The 23,864-nt window shown below is 34.3% G+C and overlaps 1 protein-coding gene across 1 annotated transcript in view; it reads left to right on the top strand.

The window, feature by feature from the left end:
* Uch-L5 (ubiquitin carboxy-terminal hydrolase L5) overlaps window positions 1-23,864 on the top strand; it is a 176,831-nt gene that overhangs the window by 95,260 nt on the left and 57,707 nt on the right. Inside the window, exons 7-8 of the mRNA XM_090397231.1 lie at window positions 1,440-1,506; window positions 15,849-15,948. Coding sequence (XP_090253357.1) covers window positions 1,440-1,506; window positions 15,849-15,948 — 167 coding nt within the window. The remainder of the gene's footprint in view (window positions 1-1,439; window positions 1,507-15,848; window positions 15,949-23,864) is intronic.

The raw sequence follows: 23,864 nt of genomic DNA, 5'->3' as shown, positions 1-23,864 counted from the left end.
CAGAGTGAAAAACTAACTGAATTTATAAAAAAAAAATTAAAAATAAATATGCTTCTGGATTTACTGTGATATTACTTCAGATTTGATTAACGTGTTCGCTGCCACGCTCCTCGGGCATAGTTTGTTGCCACATCCAAGCACTTTCACTTTTCTCTTCTACAAGGTCAGTACAAGTTATCTCATAGCGGTCTTATCAGGTTACACAGTCGTCAGTACATGTCTTACATGTGCTGACGACTGTGTAACTTGAGTTCAGAGTTAGTGGCATTCAGTGCAGTAGGGTTTATTTGTATCTAGTCTTACAATTATTTAAAATAAATAAAAACCTTCAATTACGCCATGGCCAGTAAAAGAAAGCTTACTGATGAAGAATTAGAAGCTTATGCTAATATGAGCGATGATGAATGGAATGAATTATTTGGTTCCGATTCCGAAGATGATTATAATCCTACAGACGACTCTAGTGATGACTCAGATGATGATATATCGTATATAAATATATGTATATGTTGAAAAAACTTCAAAAAATTGTTTTATTTGCATTAATAAATACACAGTTTACCCAACCTCTTATAATATACTATACTTTTGCTGAAATTATTTTCCTTCTACCAAGCCACCAGACCTGCTTTCCGCTTTATTTACAAGCCAAGGGTCCAAATTGATGTGGCTTATACTACGGGTTAACTTGTGCTTGGCATAGGAGGTCAGTAATCAACATAAGAGTATATTCGTAGTTGGCTTGTGAGGCTCGTATACCAACTACGAGTATACTCGTAGTTGGCAGCGAACGTGTTAACCGTCACAATCTTCTCAACAGAAAGATTTATTTGCAGTAAAATTTATTTTTAAATGTTGTGGTTGTTCTTCATAACAAGTTCTTCTAGTTACACTAGAAGAAGTGCTATTCTTCATGTAAGAAATGTATTCAAATTAAAACTTTATGAAGTATTTTACTTTATCAGTATATTCATGACAGATTTTTGGCTTTTCAGCCAAATTGCTTGTCTTGTTAATATAAAGAGTAATAAGAGCTTAAATGCACTAATTGTTGTTCCTGTTTTCCCATTTCCATTTTACATGTTATTCTATGCATTGACCATAGAATGGTTAATGCATAGAATTATGGCTCAGTTGCATGTGTTTTTCTGGTTGGTGTGCTTGTTTCGTGGATTGAAAAAAAAATTTAAAAAAAAAATCTGTTTGCTAGGAAGGAAAACCCTGATAAAAGTTCTTTGCATTGTAGATGGGATTTGAATTCAGGTCTGTCAAACCAGTGGACATCATTAAAACTGAGACTGAGCTACAGAAGCTCTCTCCTCCCCCCACCCCCTTTGGTTACCATTTAATAATCACCAAAATAATATAAAATGTAAAACTTGATATTACATGCTGTTAATTAATGTGCAGAGAATAATAGAAATGATTTGTCTTAATAGGTCCTATCCCAGGAGGAACTGATTGGTTAGATGCTGTAAGACCCGTTATCGAGATGAGGATTAAAACGTACATTGTTTTATAACTATTTGATTTTTTCAGTATAAGATAATAGTTAATTGTAAATTATAAATTATGTATATTATTAAAATATTACACAAATTTAAAATATACCAGGAAAGATATTCCTTACAAATTAATTGCAAATCACTGTTGTACTTTAATTTATCATTTTGCTCAAGTAAATACTATGCATATAGTAAGTAATGAAAGTATGAGAAAGATGTATACTAAATGAACATTTATTCTTTCACTATTGTCATAATCTTCTTCTTCTTTATCAGCAGCTGATCCAACAACTGTCAGGTCAGTTAGATCAATGCTTGCTTCTAATTTTTTAGAAAATGACAACGTAAACTAAATTATTAATTATAAAAACTTTAATTAATAACAACCTATATTTTGGCAATGTTACATTGCCATCTTCAGGGATTGCAAAATGATATGTGCATACAGGCACTCACATTAAGCAAATGAGGCTGAAGAAAGGCAACTGAAGTCGGTTTGTATCTTCTTCTTACTCGGTCTCCTCATGTCTGAGGACTCATGATCCTAGTCATAATGTCTCTCCATTTCTTTCTGTCTTTTGTTGCAGCAGTGGCCAACTCCAAAGTAAGTATGGTGATCCTTTTAATCTGGTCCAACCATCTTGGTCATTCTCTTTTTGTCCTTCCACTTTGCACTTTGTCCTGGATGATAAGATTTTCCAGGTTGTCATTTTTGCATTTTGAAATGCGACTGAAATATTTGTGAATTCTTTCATTTGCAATGTCACATAGCTGCCTCTTGATTTTTAGTTGACTTATTATACTCTCATATTAGACCTTTTGTCAATCCAGGACTCTCAACATCTTTCTCTAACACCACATATTGAAGCTGTTTATCATGTCCATATCTTTCTTGCTGAGCGTCCAAGATTCAGCACCTTAAATGAAAAATCAAAAACACCAAGCTCTTGACCAGCCTTAATTTAGTGGTAATACAAATGTTTGTCTTTCCATATTTTCTGCAATTGCACCATTGATGACCATGCATTGGTAATTCTTCTTTTAATTTCTAGTAGACATCTACTCTTTGTGCTTATTAGAGCTCCAAAGTAAATGAATTCATCCATCTTCTCAAAGTCAATGTTGTGGGAAAAATTGTCATATTCATCTATGACCATGTATTTTATTTTATTACGATTAATTCTTAAACCATATTTCAGACTTTCCCATTGAACTCTTTTAATGAGAGACTCCAGTTCACCTTTGCTGTTGGCAATAAGAACGGTACTGTCAGCATACCTAAGATTATTTATCTTTTTGCCAGCAACTGAGAAACTACTATCATGCCCATTAAGTGCCTTTCTCATAATGCATCCTTGTCTCACACCTTTCTCAATGTTGAACCACTGAGATGTTTTTCCATCCATCTTCACCTCAGTCTGATTCCTCTTAGAGTTATTTTAAAAGGTGTGTCAAGTGTTCTGGGATCCCATTTTACTTAGTATTTTTCACAGGTCCTCCCACCTGACACAGTCTAATGCTTTGGTTTAATCAATAAAGCACATATACAAGGGAATATTAAATTCTTGGGCCTTTTAATTCAAGTGCCTTAAATTAGAAATTTGATCTCTTGTTCCACGTCCAGGGAACATCTCCCTGGTGCAGGATACCAGAGTGTACAGAGGATTTGAAATTGGAAGTGACCACTATCTAGTCTTGAACAGGATAAAATTGAATTTCATATTGAAAAGAATAACATGTAAGAAAGTTTTAAAGTGAATAAAAGTTGAGCAGCTCTCAGGTGTGAACTGTAGACTAAAATACACAAAGATTATTGAAGGAAAAATGAAAGAGTTTGAGAACAGGAACCAAACCTTGGAGATTCAGTGGCAAGCCTTGAAGAAAACCCTGATTGATTCAGCTGGAGAGACATGTGGTGAAGTTGTCTGCAAGGATAGAAAAATTAGAACTCCATGGTGGACACAGGAAGTTAAAGAGGCAGTGAAGGAAAAGAAGAAAGCATATCAAAAGTTCCTGGCAAATAAGTCAGCTTGTGCTCTTAGAGAATACAGAGACAAATGTAAGAAAGCTAAACAGTGTGTAAAACTAGCTAAACAAAAGTCATGGGAGGACTTTGGCAAGAACATAGAAAATAAATATCAAGAAGGTGGCAAAATATTCTGGAGGTTGTTGAAGAAGCTTAGGAATGGAGGAAAGAGTGCTGTAAAAAGAGTTAAAGATAATAAAGGTGAAATGAAAATGGGAGAAAAAGACATCCTTGAAGTATGGAGTAATTATTTTGAAAATTTGCTAAATGAAACAAGCAGTGATGACAGCACAGTGATAAAAAAACACTGACCAGGCATGCAGTCAGGAATACATATCCATACTTGAAGCTATCAAAAGCTTGAAATGTGGAAAGGTAGCAGGAGTAGATGATATTCGACCAGAAATGCTGAAGTATGGTGGTATAAAAGTCTTACAGTGGCTGCACTGCATAGTTCAGAATGCCTGGACAGAGGGACGAATTCCAGATGATTAGAGTAGAGCTCTCATAGTACCTATATATAAAAAGGGAAATAAAACTGAATGTGAGAATTACAGAGGTATATCCCTATTGAGTGTTCCTGGTAAGATATATGCAAGTATACTTGAGAAACGGTTGAGAAGAATTGTGGAAGAAAAGCTTGGTGAAGAACAAGCTGGATTCAGGCCAAATAGAGGCTGTCAGGATCAGATCTTCACTTTACGACAAATGTTCGAGAAAGCATGGGAATATAACAACGATCTGTATTTAAGTTTTGTCGATCTGGAAAAGGCATATGACAAGGTGCCAAGAGAGAAGATATTCAATATGCTACAGTTATATGGTGTCAATGGGGCATTATATCAAGCAATACTTAGTCTTTATTTGAGTTGTAAGTCAGCAGTTAGAATTGAAGGAAGTACAGGAAGATGGTTTAATGTTAAAACTGGTGTGAGACAAGGATGTACATTATCCCCTCTGTTATTCATTATCTATATGGATCATATTATGAAGGAAAGTGGTATTAAACATGATATCAGAATTGGAGATGTTAATGTCAGCTCTTTGCTTTATGCGGACGATGTTATACTTCTAAATAAATCCGCTACAAGTCTGCAAGATTCTCTGACTAAATTGAATAACTGTTGTAATAGATATGGTATGAAGGTCAGCAATAAAAAGACAATGAAAATAGGAGAATCATTGAGAATGTCAACTGTTTTGTGAATGGTGAACCTGTGGAACAACTAAAACATTTCAGGTACTTAGGCACAATTTTTAGTGAAGATGGTAAATTAAATATGGAAATAGACCACTGAATCAACAAAGCTGGTATGATAGGAAGTCAATTGAATAAATTCATATTGAATAAGAGAGAAATTAGTCAGAACACTAAATTAGCTGTATACAAGAGTGTTCAAACCAGTTTTAACTTATGGATCTGAGAGCTGGGTCAGAAGTAAAACACTGACCAAGGACTAGAGACCGCAGATATGAGAATCCTTAGAAAGATTATAGGCGTGAACAGATGGCATCAATGGCAATATCATATTAAAAACGAAAATATTAGGAAAGAACTTGACATTGTCAGCATCCAGGAATGCGTTAGCAGAGCTAATCTCAGGTGGTATGGTCACTTAAACAGAATGGGCGAGGAAAGATTAGCAAAACAAGTGTTCTGCGAAGTTGGCAGGAAAACGACCCAGAGGATATAACATAGGTGGATTGATATGGTATGAAGTGCCTTAGACGATAGAAATATAAGATCTGGTAATTTTAGAGTCTTGACAAGTAACAGACTGATTTGGAGGAAAATTGTAGATAGGAAGTTAGTAATGATGTAAATTTTTCATGTAGTACTATCATATCCTGTACACCCTTTGAGGGTACATGGCAGGAATTTGATGATGATGATGGTTCCACATCCTTTTCTAAAGACTGCCTGTTCTGCAGGAAGTTGTTGCTCGACATATTGTTTAAGTCTTTAATAATATAGAAAATAATTTTGCTTGCATGTGAGACCGAGGCTATAGTTCCATAGTTATTACCTTTGTTGACATTTCCTTTTTTTGTGTGTATTGGGATAAAAATGGATTTTATCCGGTCATTAGGCCAATCTGTTGTCTTTCAGATTTTATTACACATTTTTCTGATGATTTCGATTCCTATTGCAATTGAAATCATCAGAAAAATTGTGGTATAGATTCTCAGCAGAATTCGAGTTAGGGAGTGCATGTTCCTTTTCCCTCTGACCAGAGGTTATTACCTTGGTTTGCCAGGCTGGTAGCTTCCCCACTCTTATCGTCGTTCTTCATTGTTGCTATGGTTGTCATGGGAGGATAGTTGAGAGGTTTATCCTTGCCTTTTTTACCACAGAGCCATTGCCAGTAACGCTGATTCAGCCTTAAGCCAGTACTGGAATGTGCTGTTGTCCACTTACAGGGTATCTTGCTTAATCTGGTTCCTACTGAAACGAGACCTAACCAACTAGGTTGGCCCCTGCTGGTTGCTAAGCAACCGCTGGTATAGATTTCTGGATTGTCAGATCACCCCCCCCTTGTGTGCTCTGACCTGTTTTCCCCCCCACACACACACTCTCAATTGCACCATCCTATTCACAAAATGAAATTCATTTACCATCTAAACGTTTTCGCAAACATTTGTATCAGTATGGGATTTTAATCCACAGCCACTTAGTAAAATGACATAACTAAGAGTTGGCTACTCTTAGTTGTGTCAATTAGGAAAATGATTGAGATGACCAAGGCCATGATTTGATTGGAATTATTGCAAACTCAGTTACGTGACTGGTATTCTCCAGCTGACTTGCCTGTCTTGCATGATGAAAAATGTGACTTCGGTAGAGGAAATCGACATAGTATTAGACTGGCTAACTTATACATTGGAAAAGCCCTGATAAAGGTTATTATTGTATTATTAGATGAATTTCATACTCGGGTCTTTCTAAGCAAAGGTAAGTGCCACACCTTCATCACATATGCTAATTTCCAAGAGAAAAAATCTAGGGAGAATTCTTCTCTTTTAGAAACAGTTTCTTTAAAAAAAAAAAAAAAAAAAAAAAAAATCTGATGGTTCCAGTTGCTTACAGAAACAGTTTCTGAAGATCCAGTGTATAATTGAGACAAAAATACACTTGTTGGAGTAATTACTTTATTTATAATTATGAAAATAACAGTCGACATTTTGACCCCTGTAGTCGAGAGCATCATCAGGTAAATATACATATGCACAGGACCCAAACTACATGAATCTACACAAAAGTAAGATAAATCTAAATGCTTTCTAAATCGTTTATCCTAGCCTGACCTCTGGTGAAAAAAAAATAAAATATATACAAAAATATTATTATTATTATTATTATTATTTTTTTTTTTTTTTTTTTTTTTTTTTTTTTTTTTTTTTTTTTTTTAGCATGCATGAGGAAGGTGTGGCCTTGCCCTTTGGTTAGAAAGACCTGAGTTTGAAATTCACCTAGAAATACAATAACCTTTATTGGGCTTTTCAAATGTATAAGTTAGCCAGTCTGATACTAAGCGGATTTTCTCTACCGAAGTCACATTTTTCATCATGCAAGACAGGCAAGCCAGCTGGAGAATACCAGCCACATAGTTGCTTCTGCCATAATTCCAAAAAATAAAAAAATAATAATAATAAATAAAATATGTACAGAAATATTATTTCTTATTGTTATTTTTTATTTTTTTTTTTCACCAGAAGTCAAGCTAGGGTAAATGATTAACAAAACATTTAGATTTATTTTACTTTGTGTAGTGTCATGTAGCTTGTATATGTATGTTTTCCTGATGATGACCTCGATACAGAGGTTGAAATGTAGAGTATTATTTTCATAATTATAAGTAAAGTAATTACTCCAACATGTGAGTTTTTGTCTCCATAAATTCTTCTCTATGAAGGTTGACCACTGTGTAACCTTAAAAGAAAGAATTTTTCTTAAGAATGTTTACGTAGAATTCCTATCCTTTACATCTCTCAAGCTCTAAACATTACAAGAATCCTTAAAAATTACAATGTGATGCTTATTTTCTTTCCTGTCAGTAAATTCTTCTCTGTTACCTTTCCATCAAGGGGTAAGCAGTCTCCTCTTTATGCATTGATTTCAAATCTACCATCTGGCATAAAAGGCCAAGATCTGTTTTCTCTAGTTACTCTGTCCATCTCTCCCAACCAGCTATTCTTCTTTCCTTCTCTGTTATTTTCAGTCAACTTATTTAGGCTTTTTGCTTTCAGGATCTATGTCAGAGCTACTTTTGTAATTTCTACCCTGTCATGAGCACATCTAATATATTTTTATCTTCATCTTTTTATTTCACTGGTTATATTTTCCCACCAGTTTATATATATAATTCATCATTTGTTAAGTTAGGTTCAAAATATTTTTAATATTTTATGCAAACATTATGAAAACTATTTAATTTAGTTTCCTGTTTTTATTTCTTTTACCAATTTCCTGGTCTCTGATCATCCATATAATAATAAAGCCTATTAAAAATCTTGAACATATTAACATATGGAAATCAGTATTTGAATGATTTTCATATGTTATTTGATTTTCTGAAAGCAGTATTTGCTTTTGTAAATAGTGTTATATCCTTGTCAGTATCAACATTAACTCAGCTTCCAAGTATGTAAAATTCTGAACTGCTTCTACTGCACATGTTGAATGTTTTAATTTTCTTTTTGGCATTTGCTGTTCACTCTACGAATTTAGTTTTATTCATATTTAAGTTCAACTTTTTCAGTTGTTTTATGCAATGCTTCAGATTTTGCTTGTGTATCAATTATCAGTGTCTTTTAATATCAAAACTGTCATCTGCATAATCTAGATCTTCCAGTTGTGGTGGAGGATTTTGTTTTATTCCTCTCCTTATACCTATAACATTTCTCATAATCCAGTCAGTGAGTGACAGTTGAAAAGTAGTTCAGACATTATGCAACCCTGTCTCACAACCTTATCTCAAACCACTCTAATGTTGTTTGCTTTGTAATAATATACAAGTTTTACTTCTTTTATACACTTCTTTTATTATTCTCATATGCTTGTCAGGAATTCCATAATCATTTAAGAATGTGTGAACAAGGCCAATTGTTTATGTTTGATGCCATCTGTTTCTGTTCACTCCCTAATATTTGTCAGAATTCTCTGTTAGCAGTATACAGGACAATATATATGGATCCGAAAGGTGGGTTAGACCACCTTTCGGATCCATAACCTAAAACTGGTTTGAATGCTGTCTTGTATACTGATAGTTTAATGTTTTGGATAATTTGTCTCTTATTCATATAAATTTATTCGACTGACTCCCCAATATACCAGCTTTGCTTATTCTGCTTTCTATTGCCATATTTAATTTGCAATCTTCAATAAAAAACTGTCTAAATAGCCGAAATATTTTCTACTTCTATAGATTCCCCATTGAGAATGCAGTTGAAATTTTCTATGTCCCTGCCTATTTTCTTATTTTGGTCTTTTTATTGCTGATTTTCATCCCAAATTTGTTATAGCTGTTATTCAGTTTTGTTGGAGAATCCTGGAGACTTGCACTGGACTAGTGGTGTGCCACAGGGCTCTGTGCTTGGGCCACTGCCATTCAGTTTGTATGTAAATGATATAAAAAATAATTTGAAGGGAGATATTCAGTTGTTTGCTGATGCAGAGTTGGTTAGGGAAATAGTTAATCATGGTGATGTAGAGTATGGGCAAAACATAATGGATATCAATTTAATGTGGAAAAGCATATACTTATACATTTTGGAATAAAAATATTACATGGTGTGTACCACATTGAGCGAAATGTACTCCAGAAAATTGAAGCCAGGGATTAGCAGTAGATAGAGAATTGAGGTTTAGAAAGCATATTGCTAAAGTATCCAGGGTAGCTCACAGGATTACTTGGTTATTGAAGAACTCACTAACAATCAGAGATAAAGGAGTTATCATTTCTCTTTATAAAGACTTGATATTGACCACATTTCAGTCACTTGGCTGGAAGGGGCAGGACAAAAAGTCATCTCTGGAAGCTGGGTAAGAGAGTGGTTAGCAGTGGTGTGATGACTAGATTGCTTGCTTGGAAAGTGGTGAATGAATGCAATGGGTTGCTTGAGTCAGTTTGAAACCATTAACTTTGTCTGTTAATAGTTTCAAAGAGAGGTATGAAAGATATTGTGTTGATTGTTTTGTTTTTGCCACAATGAGTTTTACTACCACATGGAGATGCCCATGCAATAATAATAAAAAATCTTATCTGTAACACTTAGTAAGGAAATTCATCTGCAATTCTTACTTTCAACTTCTTTCCCCTTTTTATAAATGGGAACTATGAGAGTTCTGCTCCAGTCATCTAGAATTCATTCTTCTGACTAGGCCTCTGAATTATACAATGTAGCTGCTGCAAAACTTTTATACCTCCATATTTGAGCATTTCTTGTTGAATGTCATCCACTGCAGCTGCTTTTCCCACATTTCAACTTTTAATAGTTTTTTTCTGTTTGCACACTTGTATGTTTTCTGCTAGGGTTTTGTCACTGCTTATTTTGTGGAATATCCTTGTCTTTAGTTATTGTGTCACCAGTAATTCATCTTTAATTCGTTTTACAGTATTCTTTCTTCCATTTCTAAGCTTTTTCAATTGCCTCCAGAACATTTTGCCACCTTCCTGATTTATCTTCTATATTCTTACTTTATTTTATTTATTTCGTATGGGGTTTCCTACCCCTTTCCTCCCTGTCCATTAGGATGGATTGAGCCCTCCTAATGAAGGATTAAGTATTTTATGATTATAGATCCATGTGTGTTCACAGGCCAGTTTGCCTGTTTTTACTGAAGTCTTCACATGACTTGTTTAGCTACTTTATACAGTTCAGCTCTTATATTTTCTCTGTATTCTTTTAGGGCATCTGCTGACTTATTTGCTAGGAGCTTTTGGTATTCTTTTTCAGTACTGCTGTTTAATTTCTTGTCATCTATGGTGTTATTTTTTCTATCCTTGCAGGCAACTTCATAACATTCTTTCCCAGCTGAATCAGAGTTTGCCACTAAGACTCCACAGTTTGGTTCTTGTTTCTTATTGTTTTCATTTTTTCTTGAATAATGTTTGTATTGTTGAGAACCGTAATTTACCTGTAAACCGTAGTTTTACAGGTAAACTACGGTTTACCTGTAAAAATTGCTGAACTTTAATTTCTTTTTTTTTTTTTACAAATTTCTTAAATATTGTTCTTTTTAATATGATGTTCATTTTTATTCTACTTAAGACTAAGTAATGATCACTTCCAATTTTAAATCCGCTGCATACCCAAATCAGCAATAAACAATCAATGTGACTTTTTTGTATCTTCTCTCTATGTGAACTTGTGCACATATTTGTTGAAAGTTTTTTCACTTGGTTAGACTATAAATTAAAGATGCCAAGAAATTATATTTTTGGTTTAATCCTTTGTTCATGTGTAAGCGAACTATGTTTGCATGTGAAGTAACTTTAGCCTCTATATGCAAGTAGCCCAGTTATGATGTTACTACATCATCAAACTATATTTGCTTACATGTGGACAAAGAATTAAACCAAGAATATAATTTCCTGGCATCTTTAATTTATCATCTAACCAAGTGAAAAAACTTTCAACATGTATTTCTGAACCAGAGTATTTTAATAATAAGGTGATTCAACTTTTCACTACTTATATATGGGAAATATATGACTTCTACATTACTTCAACCTTGGTAACGATCACTTCCAATTTTAAATCCTCTGCTTACGCTTGTATTCTGATCCAGCATAAAAATATCACTATCAACAATAACTGGGTAGTGTCCGATCTCACACAATGCACAACATATACACGTCTCTGAAGTGGAGGGAGTGTGCTTTGCGTTATGGGATACTAAGGCAATTGATGTGAAAATCATTAGTATCTATATACAAGTAGTCCAGTGAAGATACTTCACCTGCAAACTATGCTTACATTTGGACAAAGGATTAAGCCAAGAATATAATTTCTTGGCATCTTTAATTTATTGTGCACATCTTGATGTTGGAATGTGCAAAAAATGATTACTCCATATTGTGAACAGAAATCCATTTATTTGTGATACTTACAATTATTATTTGTCTTGCCTTTTTCTCCAAATATTCCAAAAACATTTCTGTATGCTGTATTTTTGTGGGATTCATTTCCTATTCTGCTCTTTATATTTCCAACAAGAACAAGATTTTCTGTTTTGTTTATGTTAGCTGCTATCTCTAAAGATTTGAAAAATTCCTCCATTTCTTAGGAGTTTCCTTGAAACTGCCTTCCAATCAAGAAGTTTATCTTCATGTTCATTGTTGTCGAATGCTATTGCTACATCTTCCTTTCCTTGATGAACATTGCCTTAATATAACTTATTATTTAGTATGATTTCACCTGTTTTTTTTTTTTTTCCATTGTCTTGTCAGTCTCCCTGTCGTAGGTGGAGATTTTTATAGTTGTGTGTGTTATCTCCATGAGATAACACACAACTGAAGAATTGATAAAGAAATGCACTGACATTAAGCAACAATACAGAAATCAGAGGAAGCACAGTCTACTTGCTCAGCTTTTAAAAGAATAAAATAGTCTAGTTTATATGGCCTTTCAAAATGACAAGAAAAGCCATATCCAGGCTACATCCATAAAACCAGAGAAATGTACCAGATAGTTGATTCCTTATGCACAGCCAAAAAGACTAAGTTAAAGATGCCAAGAAATTATATTCTTGGTTTCATCCTTTATCCAAGTGTAAGCAAACAGTTTGCACACGAAGTAACTTCACGAGTGGGTTACTAGTATATAGAGGCCAATGACCACATCAATTGCCTTAGTATCCCATGATGCAAGGCACATATCCTTACTGACATGTATATAATGCTATGCATTATGGGAAGTGCCACTACACAGACTGGTTTTGCACCTTTATTGAGGTCTCATTAGTGGGAGCCAGAAGCAATACCAAGATTGAAATAATGCAGAAATCATATATTTCCCATATACAAGTAGCCAAAAGGTGTCATACCTTATTACTAAAATACTCTGGATTAGAGCTAATTGTTGCAAGTTTTTTCACTTGGTTATACTGTAAATTAAAGATGACACGAAATTATATTCTTGATTCCATCTAAGAGTATTGTATCTGCAGTCTGCTTGGCCCAGTTGGACAAGTTTTCTTTTCCTATTGACACACACACACACATGTACTAAGTCTGAACCTAGTGTGTACAGGTTCACTCCCTTTGTCAGATTCATAACCATGCTTGTTGACATTTATATCATTTTGATGTTTTGCTTACCTTTACTGCACTTACCTATGATAATCTACTTTTCTGCTAATTCTCTGCATTAGGCCTCACCCCCAGTAAATTTTTCATACCTGCTGCAGATATCTAAAAACTAGCACCCATTTCTTTGATACAGCCTGCACATGAATCATTTGTTATCGTAATTTTCCTTCTTAACTCATTAGTAGCATATCTCAGTAGTGGACTAACAGTTTTCATACTCACTCTCTCTCCTCTTGCATCTTTGTCATCTTTCATCTCTGTCATCCAGGTGAAGATATCACAGTGACATATGTGAAACTGATGTTGGAATCAAGGTTGTTGAATTGAAAGAACTTAGAAAATGCAGAATCCAAATGTAAATATGCCATCAGCCCACATATTATGAAAATCTGCAAAAGAATCGATATTGCCTCTTACTAGGCTGTTTAATTTAAGCCTTAGCTCTAGTAAATTGTCAGGCGGGGAGGTTGCAAGGAGGGCAAAATAACTGTTGTATAAAGGAGGCGAAAGCAGAAGCAGCAAATTATAGACCATTCACTATCTCAGAAGTGATTGTAGCTCACACAGAACTGTTACACAAATTTGATAAAATGGGGATGGATATGAGTATGCGATATGGATACAAGGGGGAGGCTGATGGACAGATACTAAAGAGTAGTATATGGAGGGATAGAATCCAGAAGGTAGGTGACTATTAACAGTGTGCCACAGAGCTCTTTGGAGAAGTTAGAGACAAAATTCAAGAACAAGTGGATATGAATTATATATTCATATATAATTATTATAATTATATAAAAATATATAAATATGTATAATATATATAAATATAAAATATTTATATATTTTATAAAAAAATATAAATATATATACACACACTCTCTCTCTCTCTCTCTCTCTCTCTCTCTCTCTCTCTCTCTCTCTCTCTCTCTCTCTCTCTATGGGGGAAAGCATGGCTTTGTGAAAGGTAGATCAAGCCTTGGTAATTTACTCACTTTTTATGGTAGCATGACCTGGATAAAGGAAATGGCTATAGAATGATGCTTCTGTATTTTGCAAAGGCATTTGACACAATATCACACAGAACTGTTACATAAATTTGATAAAATGGGAATGGATAGTATGTGATATGGATACAAGGGGAGGATGATGACAGATACTAAAGAGTAGTATATGGAGGGATAAAGCCCAAAAGGTAGGCAACTATTAGCAGTGTGCCTCAGAGCTCTTTGCTTGGACAACTGTTGTTTCATTTCTGCATCAGTGATATAGGAAATTATTTGAAGGGAAATATTAAGTTGTATGCTAATAATGCGAAATTGGGTAATGCAATAATTAATCATGGCAAGAGAGAAACTGCACAATGATTTAAATAGGCTGTCAGTATGGGCAAACAATTATGGGTACCAGTTTAATGTAGAGTGTAGTTTTACGTTTTGGTATGGAAAGTTTTTTTTTTTTAATGTGACTCCTCACGAAAGTACATTAGCACCATGAGTGGTATTGGAAACATTTTAACAGGTAGTGTATGATAAGTAATGACAAGGGTGTAGTGTGGTTAGGCAGCATTATATTTTTATAGTCAGTTAGAAGAGGTTTATAGAAATTTATTGATGTTTTATTGAACAGTTGCAGGTTATAGTTGGTTGAGAATACTTAATGAGGAAGGCTGTTCCAGAGAACAGAGGTGGATGGAATAAGAGGAACGGACAAAGTGGGTTCGGTGTGTTTGCAGTTGCACAAAGGATGCTGGGTAGTTGCATCTTGTATTTAACAGATGCAACAGAAACTGGAGGAATGATGGTTGCCAATTCACTGGAGCAGTGACCATGGAAGCACCTGTAGAATAGACACAGTGCTGAAACACTGCATCTGTGAGAGGTTGAAATGAATCTATAAGAGAGGGATCATTTCTGAGCCTAATTGCTTGCTTCCAGACAGCATCAAGGATTTTAAGGGAAATTTTAGGTGCACCACCCCAAACGTGAACAGTATTCTAAGCATGGGTGGATTTGGGATTCGTATATAGTTCAGAGTTGGTTGGGTGTAAAATAACTTCTTGAAGGAAAGAGAATGCCTAGTTTTTTTTATGCAGAGGAGGATATTGATGTGATGTGTTTATGTCAGGAGAGACTGGAGGTAAATGTTAGTCCAAGCAGAGAGAGAGAGATCAGTCTTGTCTGGTGATTTGTGTATTACTGACGGTAAGTGTAGGTGAGTGGAGATCTCTTTTGTGAGAGAGTAGGTGAGACTGAGTTTAGGCGACATTGAACATGATGAGGTTGTTCCTGTCCCATTGAAAAATAGCTAGTAGAACAATGTTTAAGGCACTGGTTGTAGATGTTCTTGTAGCCTGAGATGTCAGAGTACTATATGGTTTGCCAAATGAGTAGCTGTGGATAGGATTAGTGATGATTGTGAGTAGGTCATTTATGAATAGGAAAAAGAGAGTGGTGATAGGACAAATTTGATTAAATTCATCAAATTTATTTAAATTTGATGCCAGAAATGCTTACAAACAGTTGTCAAGCTATTCTCATTTTCTTCAGACCATTTACAGAAGCATAAAGTTGAAAAACATGTTCAAGTTATATGTTGCAGTCACTCATCTAAATTTAATAAAATTTGAAATTTAGAATATATATATATAAGAATATAGCCATATAGTTCAGTTTTGGTTTCAGAATTTATTGTTGTTGTGATCAAAAATTTCACAAAATGATCCGAATTTGTATTAATTCTGCACTGACTGGCTGGGTGGAATTCAATGAAATCCTGGATGGTTAAGGTGATAAATATGAGATTAGATTTTCTTACACCCAAAGATAGTTATCTTTGGGTGTAAGAAAAGAAAAAGGGAAACACATATCTAACATACATTAGACTTTGCAATTATAATTTTTGTTTAAAAATTATATAATAAACAAATGGCATTTTTATTGGAGTTTATTATTATTTATCATACATCAGTAGCATAGCATTGATTAACATTTTCATTATTTCTAGATATAATGAAGGAGAAATTCATTTCAATTTGATGGCACTTATCTCAGATAAAAAAATGCTTTACAAGAGGAGGCTTGAAGAACTCAGTAGTCAATTAAGTGTAAGTTTATTTATAAATGACAGAATATTAAAATTGTATGACAATATGAAAGTCTAAAATATGTTAAGTAACAAAGTCTTGTTTTTCATTCTGATGTGGTCTTGGATGCATTCTAACAATGCATGTTGCTTTATTAGATATTATGAAGATATTGCAATCCTCATCAGTGTGAAGATAGCAATATCTTCATGCTGGTTCAGGATACAAGAATATATAAGGGATTTGAAATAGGAAGTGATCACAATTTTAGTTTTGAGCAGGATAAAATTAAATATCACACTGAAAAGAAACATGTATGAGAAAGCTTTAAAAAGAATCAAAGCTTGAGTAGCTTTCAGAGGTGAACTGTTGACTCTCAAATATACATATCATTCAGGGGGGAAAAAATTTTCTTGTATCCTTGGATATGCAGTGGCTGACTCAGAAAAAAAACATCGATTAGTTCAACCAGAGAGGTATGTGGTGAAATGGTCAACAGGGAGAGAAATATCATAACTCCATATTGGACACTTTGGAAGTTAAACAGGCAGTCATAGAAAATAAAGCATATTGAAAGTTTCTATTGAGTCAGCATGCGCTCAGAGAGAGAGAGAGAGAGAATGCATAGAAACATATAAGAAAGTGAAACAATGCATAAAAGTAACTAAACAAATGTCATGGGAAGACTGGTAAAAATCATCATCATCATCAAATTCCTGCCACAGGATATGATAGTACTACATGAAAAAATTACATCATTACTAACTTCCTATCTACAATTTTCCTCCATATCAATCTGTTACTTGTCAAGACTCCAACATTATCACATCTTATATTTCTATCGTCTAAGGCACTTTGTACCGTATCAATTCACCTATATCTTGGTCTTCCTCTGGGTCGTTTTCCTGCCAACTTGGCAGAGAACACTTGTTTTGCTAATCTTTTCTCTCCCATTCTATTTAAGTGACCATACCACCTGAGATTAGCTCTGCTAACACATTCCTGGATGCTGACAATGTCAAGTTCTTTCCTAATATCCTCATTTTTAATATCATATTGCCATTGATGCCATATGTTCACACCTCTAATCTTTCTCAGGACTCTCATATCTACAGTCTCTAGTCTTTGGGCAAAGCTCTCAGATCCATAAGTTAAAACTGGTTTGAACACTGTCTTGTATACAGCTAATTGAGTGTTCCGACTAATTTCTCTCTTATTCCATATGAATTTATTCAATTGACTTCCCACCATACCAGCTTTGCTGATTCTGTTGTCTATTTCTATATTTAATTTACCATCTTCAGTAAAAATCGTGACTAAGTAGCTGAAATGTTTTACTTGTTCCACAGGTTCTCCATTCACAACACAGTTGACATTTTCAATGATTCTGCCTATTTTCATTCTCTTTGTCTTTTTATTGCTGACCTTCATACCATATCTATTACAACAGTTATTCAATTTAGTCAGAGAATCTTGCAGACTTGTAGCGGATTTATTTAGAAGTACAACATCATCCGCATAAAGCAAAGAGCTGACATTAACATCTCCAATTTTGATATCATGTTTAATACCACTTTCCTTCATTATGTGATCCATATAGATAATGAATAACAGAGGGGATAATGTACATCCTTTAACATTAAACCATCTTCCTGCTTCCTTCAATTCTAACTGCTGACTTACAACTCAAATAAAGACTAAGTATTGCTTGATATAATGCCCCATTGACACCATATAGCTGCAGCGTATTGAATAGCTTCTCTCTTGGCACTTTGTCATATGCCTTTTCCAAATCGACAAAACTTGAATACAGATCTTTGTTATATTCCCATGCTTTCGCGACTATTTGTCGTAAAGTGAAGATCTGATCCTGACAACCTCTATTTGGCCTGAATCCAGCTTGTTCTTCACCCAGCTTTTCTTCCACAATTCTTCTCAACTGTTTCTCAAGTATACTTGCATAGATCTTGCCAGGAACACTCAGTAGGGAAATACCTCTGTAATTCTCACATTCAGTTTTATTTCCCTTTTTTTTTATATATGGGTACTATGAGAGCTCTACTCCAATCATCGGGAATTCGTTCCTCTGTCCAGGCTTTCTGAACTATGCAGTGCAGCCACTGTAAGACTTTTATACCACCATACTTCAGCATTTCTGGTTGAATATCATCTACTCCTGCTGCCTTTCCACATTTCAAGCCTTTGATGGGTTTTTCTACTTCAAGTATGGATATGTATTCCTGACTGCATGCCTGGTCAGTGTTTTTTACCACTGTGCTGTCGTCACTGCTTGTTTCATTTAGCAGTTTTTCAAAGTAATTACTCCATACTTCAAGGATATTTTTTTCTTCTGTTTTCATGTCACCTTTATCATCTCTAACTCCTTTTACAGCACTCTTTCCTCCATTCCTAAGCTTCTTCAACAACCTCCAGAATATTTTGCCACCTTCTTGATATTTATTTTCTATATTCTTGCCAAAGTCCTCCCATGACTTTTGTTTAGCTAGTTTTACACAGTGTTTAGCATTCTTGCATTTGTCTCTATATTCTCTAAGAGCACAAGCTGACTTATTTGTCAGGAACTTTTGATATGCTTTCTTCTTTTCCTTCACTGCCTCTTTAACTTTCTGTGTCCACCAGGGAGTTCTGATTTTTTTATCCTTGCAGACAACCTCACCACATGCCTCTCTGGCAGAATCAATCAATGTTTTCTTCAGAGTTTGCCACTGAATATCCAAGGTTTGATTCCTGTTCTCAAACTCTCATTTTTTTTTCAATAATCTTTCTGTATTTTAGTCTACAGTTCACATCTGAGAGCTGCTCAACTTTTATTCGCTTTAAAACTTTCTTACATGTTATTCTTTTCAATATGAAATTCAATTTTATCCTGCTCAAGACTAAATAGTGATCACTTCCAATTTCAAATACTCTGTACACTCTGGTGTCCTGCAATAGGAAGAAAACATCACTATCAACAATAACATAGTCAATGAGACTTTTTCTTATTCCTAGCCTCTTCTCTCCATGTGAATTTGTGCACATTTTTATGTTGGAACATGGTGTTAGAAATAACCAGTCCATGTCCTGAGCAGAAATCCAACAGATATTTGCCATTATTATTAGCTTTGCTCTTTTCTCCAAATTTTCCCAAAATATTTTTGTATGTCTCACAATCATTTTCTACTCTGCTATTTAGATCCCCAACAAGTACCAACTTTTCCTTTTTCATTGTGTCAGTTGCTTTTTCTAAAGCCTCAAAAAATTCCTCAACTTCTACTTTAGTAGAACCTTCTGTGTGACCATAGGCACTAATAAGTCTCATTGTCCAGTTTCCCATTCTCATATTTGCCCACATTACTCTACTTGAGACTGACTGCCATTCAAGAAGATTAGCTTCATGTTTTGTGTTGAATACAATGGCTACTCCTTCTTTCCTTGATTGTCATTGCCTGAATATAACATTTTGTATTTATTGCTCAGAAAGATCTCACCAGTTTTGGTCTTTTTTGTTTCAGTCACCCCTATTATGTCGATCTGGTACTTATCTAATTCCTCAGCTAGCTCCATTTCTTTGCCATTCAGGCTTCTTACATTGATAGTACCGATCTTTAACTCTGGTGATGTTGACTTGGGGTTTGTTTTCAGATTTGTTCCAGTAGCTGACTTTTCGCTGTTCGCCCTGGTTCCCTGGCAAAAACAACGGGGGCCTTGTTTAACCGGGCGACACCCCAGCTGGCATGAAATTTTGTCATGTTGTACCATCATTTTTTATTTTGGTTTAACCAATAAGAATACAATTTGGTCGGCTAAATCCCAAATTGCCAGCCCATCCTCGTTCTTTCAGTATCAAAGTAGATACCCAACAGGGTGCACCGCGAGAAGGTGAGGATTGGACATTAGGTCAGAAGCCCTAGTCAGTTCTCCGCATTCCTTTAAAGGCTATGTGGAGGTCTCCTCTCAGTTATACAGCTTTGACCCTTAAGCACCCCTCGTAAAAATACAGATAATAAATATTAGGAAGGTTGCAAAATGTTCAAGAAGTTATTGAAAAAGCTTAAAAATGGAAAAAAGCATACAGTAAAAGGAATTAGTGCATAGAGGAGATGGATCTCTGGAGTAATTGCTTTGAATGACTGTTTAAATGAAACAAACAATGATTGAAAATATTCCCACTCAGAAGTACATATAAATATCTGAGGTAGAAGAAACCATCAAAGACATGAATGGAACAAAAGCAGTCTGAGTAGATGACATTCAACAAGAAATATTCAAATATGGTGGTATAAAAGTTTTTCATTGGTTGCACTGCTGCATGGTCACTGGTCTTCAGGTTGGATTCCAACTAACTGTAGTAGAACTATCATAATACCTACCTATCTATAAAAAGGGAAATAAAACTCAATGTGAGAATTGCAGAGGAATGTATCTACTTATCACAAGCTTTATGCAAGTATGTATGATAAAAAGTAAAAAAAATTGTCAAAGGGCAACTTGGAGAAGTACAACCTGAATTGATCAACCAAATAGATAGAATCAGATATTTACTTTAAGACAAATATTTGAAAAATCTAGGAATACAACGTGGATCTGTATTTATGTTTTGTAGATCTAGAAAAGGCATGTGACAAGGTGTCAAGAGAAAATGTGTTCAAAATGCTATAGTTACGTGGTATAAACAGGACATTGTATCATACAATATGTAATCTGTATTTGAGTTGTTAGTCAGCAGTTAGAATTGAAGTAGCTCAGGAAGATGAGCTACTTCAAAATAGCATTAGGTCTAATATCAAGGCCAAATATCAAAATTGGAGATATTCAACTCAGCTCTTTACTTTATGCAGATGATGTTATATTATTCATAATGAACGTGTATTTTCTTGATCACAGAACTAATGTAAATAACTATTTGGGATGTTATATTATGTTAAATGAATTCAGTATGAATCTGCAGGATTGCCTTATTAAATTGAAGAAGTGCTATAATAAATTTGGTGTGAAAATTTTCAATAAAAGGACAGACTATGAAAATAGTCAAGACCATGGGAAACCTATAGAACAAGTAAAAGCATTTCAGCTATTTAGGCGCAATTGTTAGTGAAGATAGCAATTAAATATAGAGGTAGACAGTAGAATTAGCAAATCTGGTATTGTAGGGAGTATGCTTAATAAATTTATATATGGAATAAGAGAGAAATTAGTTTGAAACAGAAATTATTTCAAATAAATCAATTGTTTGCATTCTGCCTTGTAAAAAAACAATTGTTTAAGCCACTGATTATAGTTTGTTAATTTCAAACTGAAATATTTGGCAGTATATTTAATAATGCTTTTCCTTGTGTTTGCATATACATAATTTATTAAACTATAATACTAATTTTAGCCAAACTAAGTTACAATCAAATAAATTCACTTGGTTAAAATTTAGTGCTACATGTAAACATTATACACATAAATAGTGCCCAGCTATAAATATATATATTTATTTATACCCATAAAAATCCTTAGTCCACCCACCGTATAAATGTTTTACAGGTTTAGTAATAACCTTTTGTGAATAGTAACCACATAAAAAAAATAAAATAAATAAAAACAAGCAATTAATTGTACAATTCTCAAAATATAAATGCACTACTAACCGAAACCAGTAAATTGAAATAGAATATTAATTTTACACTAAATTGCATTGTATGAATATACTGATGGTTTACAACAGTGTTTCCCAAATTTTTCCTATGATGGAACACTTTACAAATCCTGAAATTTAACTGAACATCTTAGTTAGAGTTGAGTATCATCGGTCTCATATTCAATATAAAGCTAAGTGTGCGCTGTCGCTGAAACAGGCTGTATCGCATCGCAAAAGTGCGACATTGCACACCTGCACATTACAGGTGTGCCAGGCTGCAGCATATCGCATTGGCCTTGCTAGTGACCGCACATTTCCTAGAATAAATACCTCCGTACTTCACTCGCGCTTGGAGGTGTCGACAACCGCCGGCGGCTGACAGTACATTTTTAGCATCAGCTATCACTGTAATTACAGAAAAGCACTTAAGATATAGAGTAAATATACTCTTATGAATGCATTTTGTTGAAGGAACTTTATCTTTAGTTTACATAAGTAGAAATGACACATTAACAGACTGTAAAGGTTGGTTGTTTAAGAAGTTTGAATTTTCCTCAAATATGATCGACCAGGTGAATATATTTTCCAAAAAAAATTTCGTATATCATATGAAATGGATATCTGAGTCTGGTGTCGGTAGCAAACTGAGAAAAGGGTCTGTGGAGTCAATAATGGTACCCCCTCCCCATTAAAAATTGATATATCTCGTTGTCGAAAGATCACAAGATAATGTCAGATAGTGCTGAGAATTATCAGGATGGTTTTGATGGAATTCATCATCATGTTTACTTATATATTATTATTATTTCCTTCCCTTAACTTCAGTCTCGAACTTCCCTATTTTATTGGAATTTTTTTTTCCCATTTGGTTAGAGTATAATAAATTAGTTTAATCCTTTATCCAAGTGTAAGCAAACAAAGTTTGCGCCTGAAGTATCTTCAGTTCTAACCAAGTGGGAAAAAACTTCCAACCTCCTCCCAGAGTAATTTAATAAAAAGGTGAGATACCTTTTGGAAACTCGTATAGGTAAATATGACTTCTCCATTGCTTCCACCTTAGTATCACCACCTCTGGGTCTAGCTCTCACTGACGAGATCTGAATAAAGGTCAAAACCGGTCTGGGTAGTGGCCCTTCCCTTAATACATAGCATTATACATGTCTGGAAGGAGATGTGCTTTGCATTATGGAGTGATAAGAGCTTGGTCCACCTTTACCATGAGTTGCCCCAGTCCTGAAGATACTTCAGGTGCAAACTTTGTTTGCTTACACTTGGATAAAGGATTAAACTTCCCTTATTTATTATTACATTATTTTATCATTTTTATATTTATTATTCTATATTCCAGAAAATAAAATATGAAAAATAATAAAATATTATTTTATTATTTTTCTTATGTTATTGTTATTTTTATATATTTATGCACAACACACAAGATAATACTGACATGCCGAAAGTGCTAAATTAAATTAGATATTATATAATAATTTTTATTTATTTGTTCTACGGCTATAATAAATGCATTCCAATCTTTAAGTTGAAGTAAATTCATAGCTTTCATAAGTTGTTATTGAAAGCCATTCCCCATATTCTTAATCCTTACAGTAAAAAATGAACTTCGGATATTTATTTTATCTTCACTATCTCTATTCTGAAGAGAGGCTAGCCAGTCTCTAATGTCCTCTAGTAGAGATTGGCTCGGTCACGTACAGCAAACTTCTGTTATCTATCATATGCATGTCCTGAACTAATATATAAACGGCAATTAAATCTCTTCTGTGACTTCTGTTAGATAAATTCAGCAAATTACAGCTAAGCAACTCATAATTGGTAGATAATAGTACAACAAATTAAATTGAGAATTGCATTATGGATCCTATTGATATGATAAGGGTATGAGGGTTGCTTGATTATTTTTTCTGTGTGTGTGTGTGGGAGTGAAGAAGAGGTTGTGACAAAGCTGCCAGAAATTACAACTGTTGGTATTTGTATAGGAGGTACCGCATAGCAACATCTGTGACCGTAAAAAGTGTAGCGTTTAGATGAACATAGAGAATTCGTATTCAGTGGTGTTGAATACGTTCATAAAACTAGAACATTACATGGATCATGAATGAGGTCATGCAGGAAATAACTTTTCTGGATATGCACGTGGTTTTCATGTGAATCTTAGGAATGTTGTTTTTCCCCCCCTTCATAATACTGTATTGTGTAAAAAATTAATTTAAATTAAAAAAAATTGGAGACATAACATCTTGTTAGAAAATTTACAAGCATATCGCTGAAAAACCTTAAAATCAAAGCCAGGAAA

The sequence above is a fragment of the Typopeltis vanoorti genome, chromosome 8 (genome assembly GCF_054136105.1).
Source record: "Typopeltis vanoorti isolate ZY-2024b chromosome 8, IOZ_Tvanoo_1.0, whole genome shotgun sequence".
NCBI classification, from domain to species: Eukaryota; Metazoa; Arthropoda; class Arachnida; order Uropygi; family Thelyphonidae; genus Typopeltis; species Typopeltis vanoorti.
This window is presented reverse-complemented; position numbering and strand designations above follow the sequence as displayed.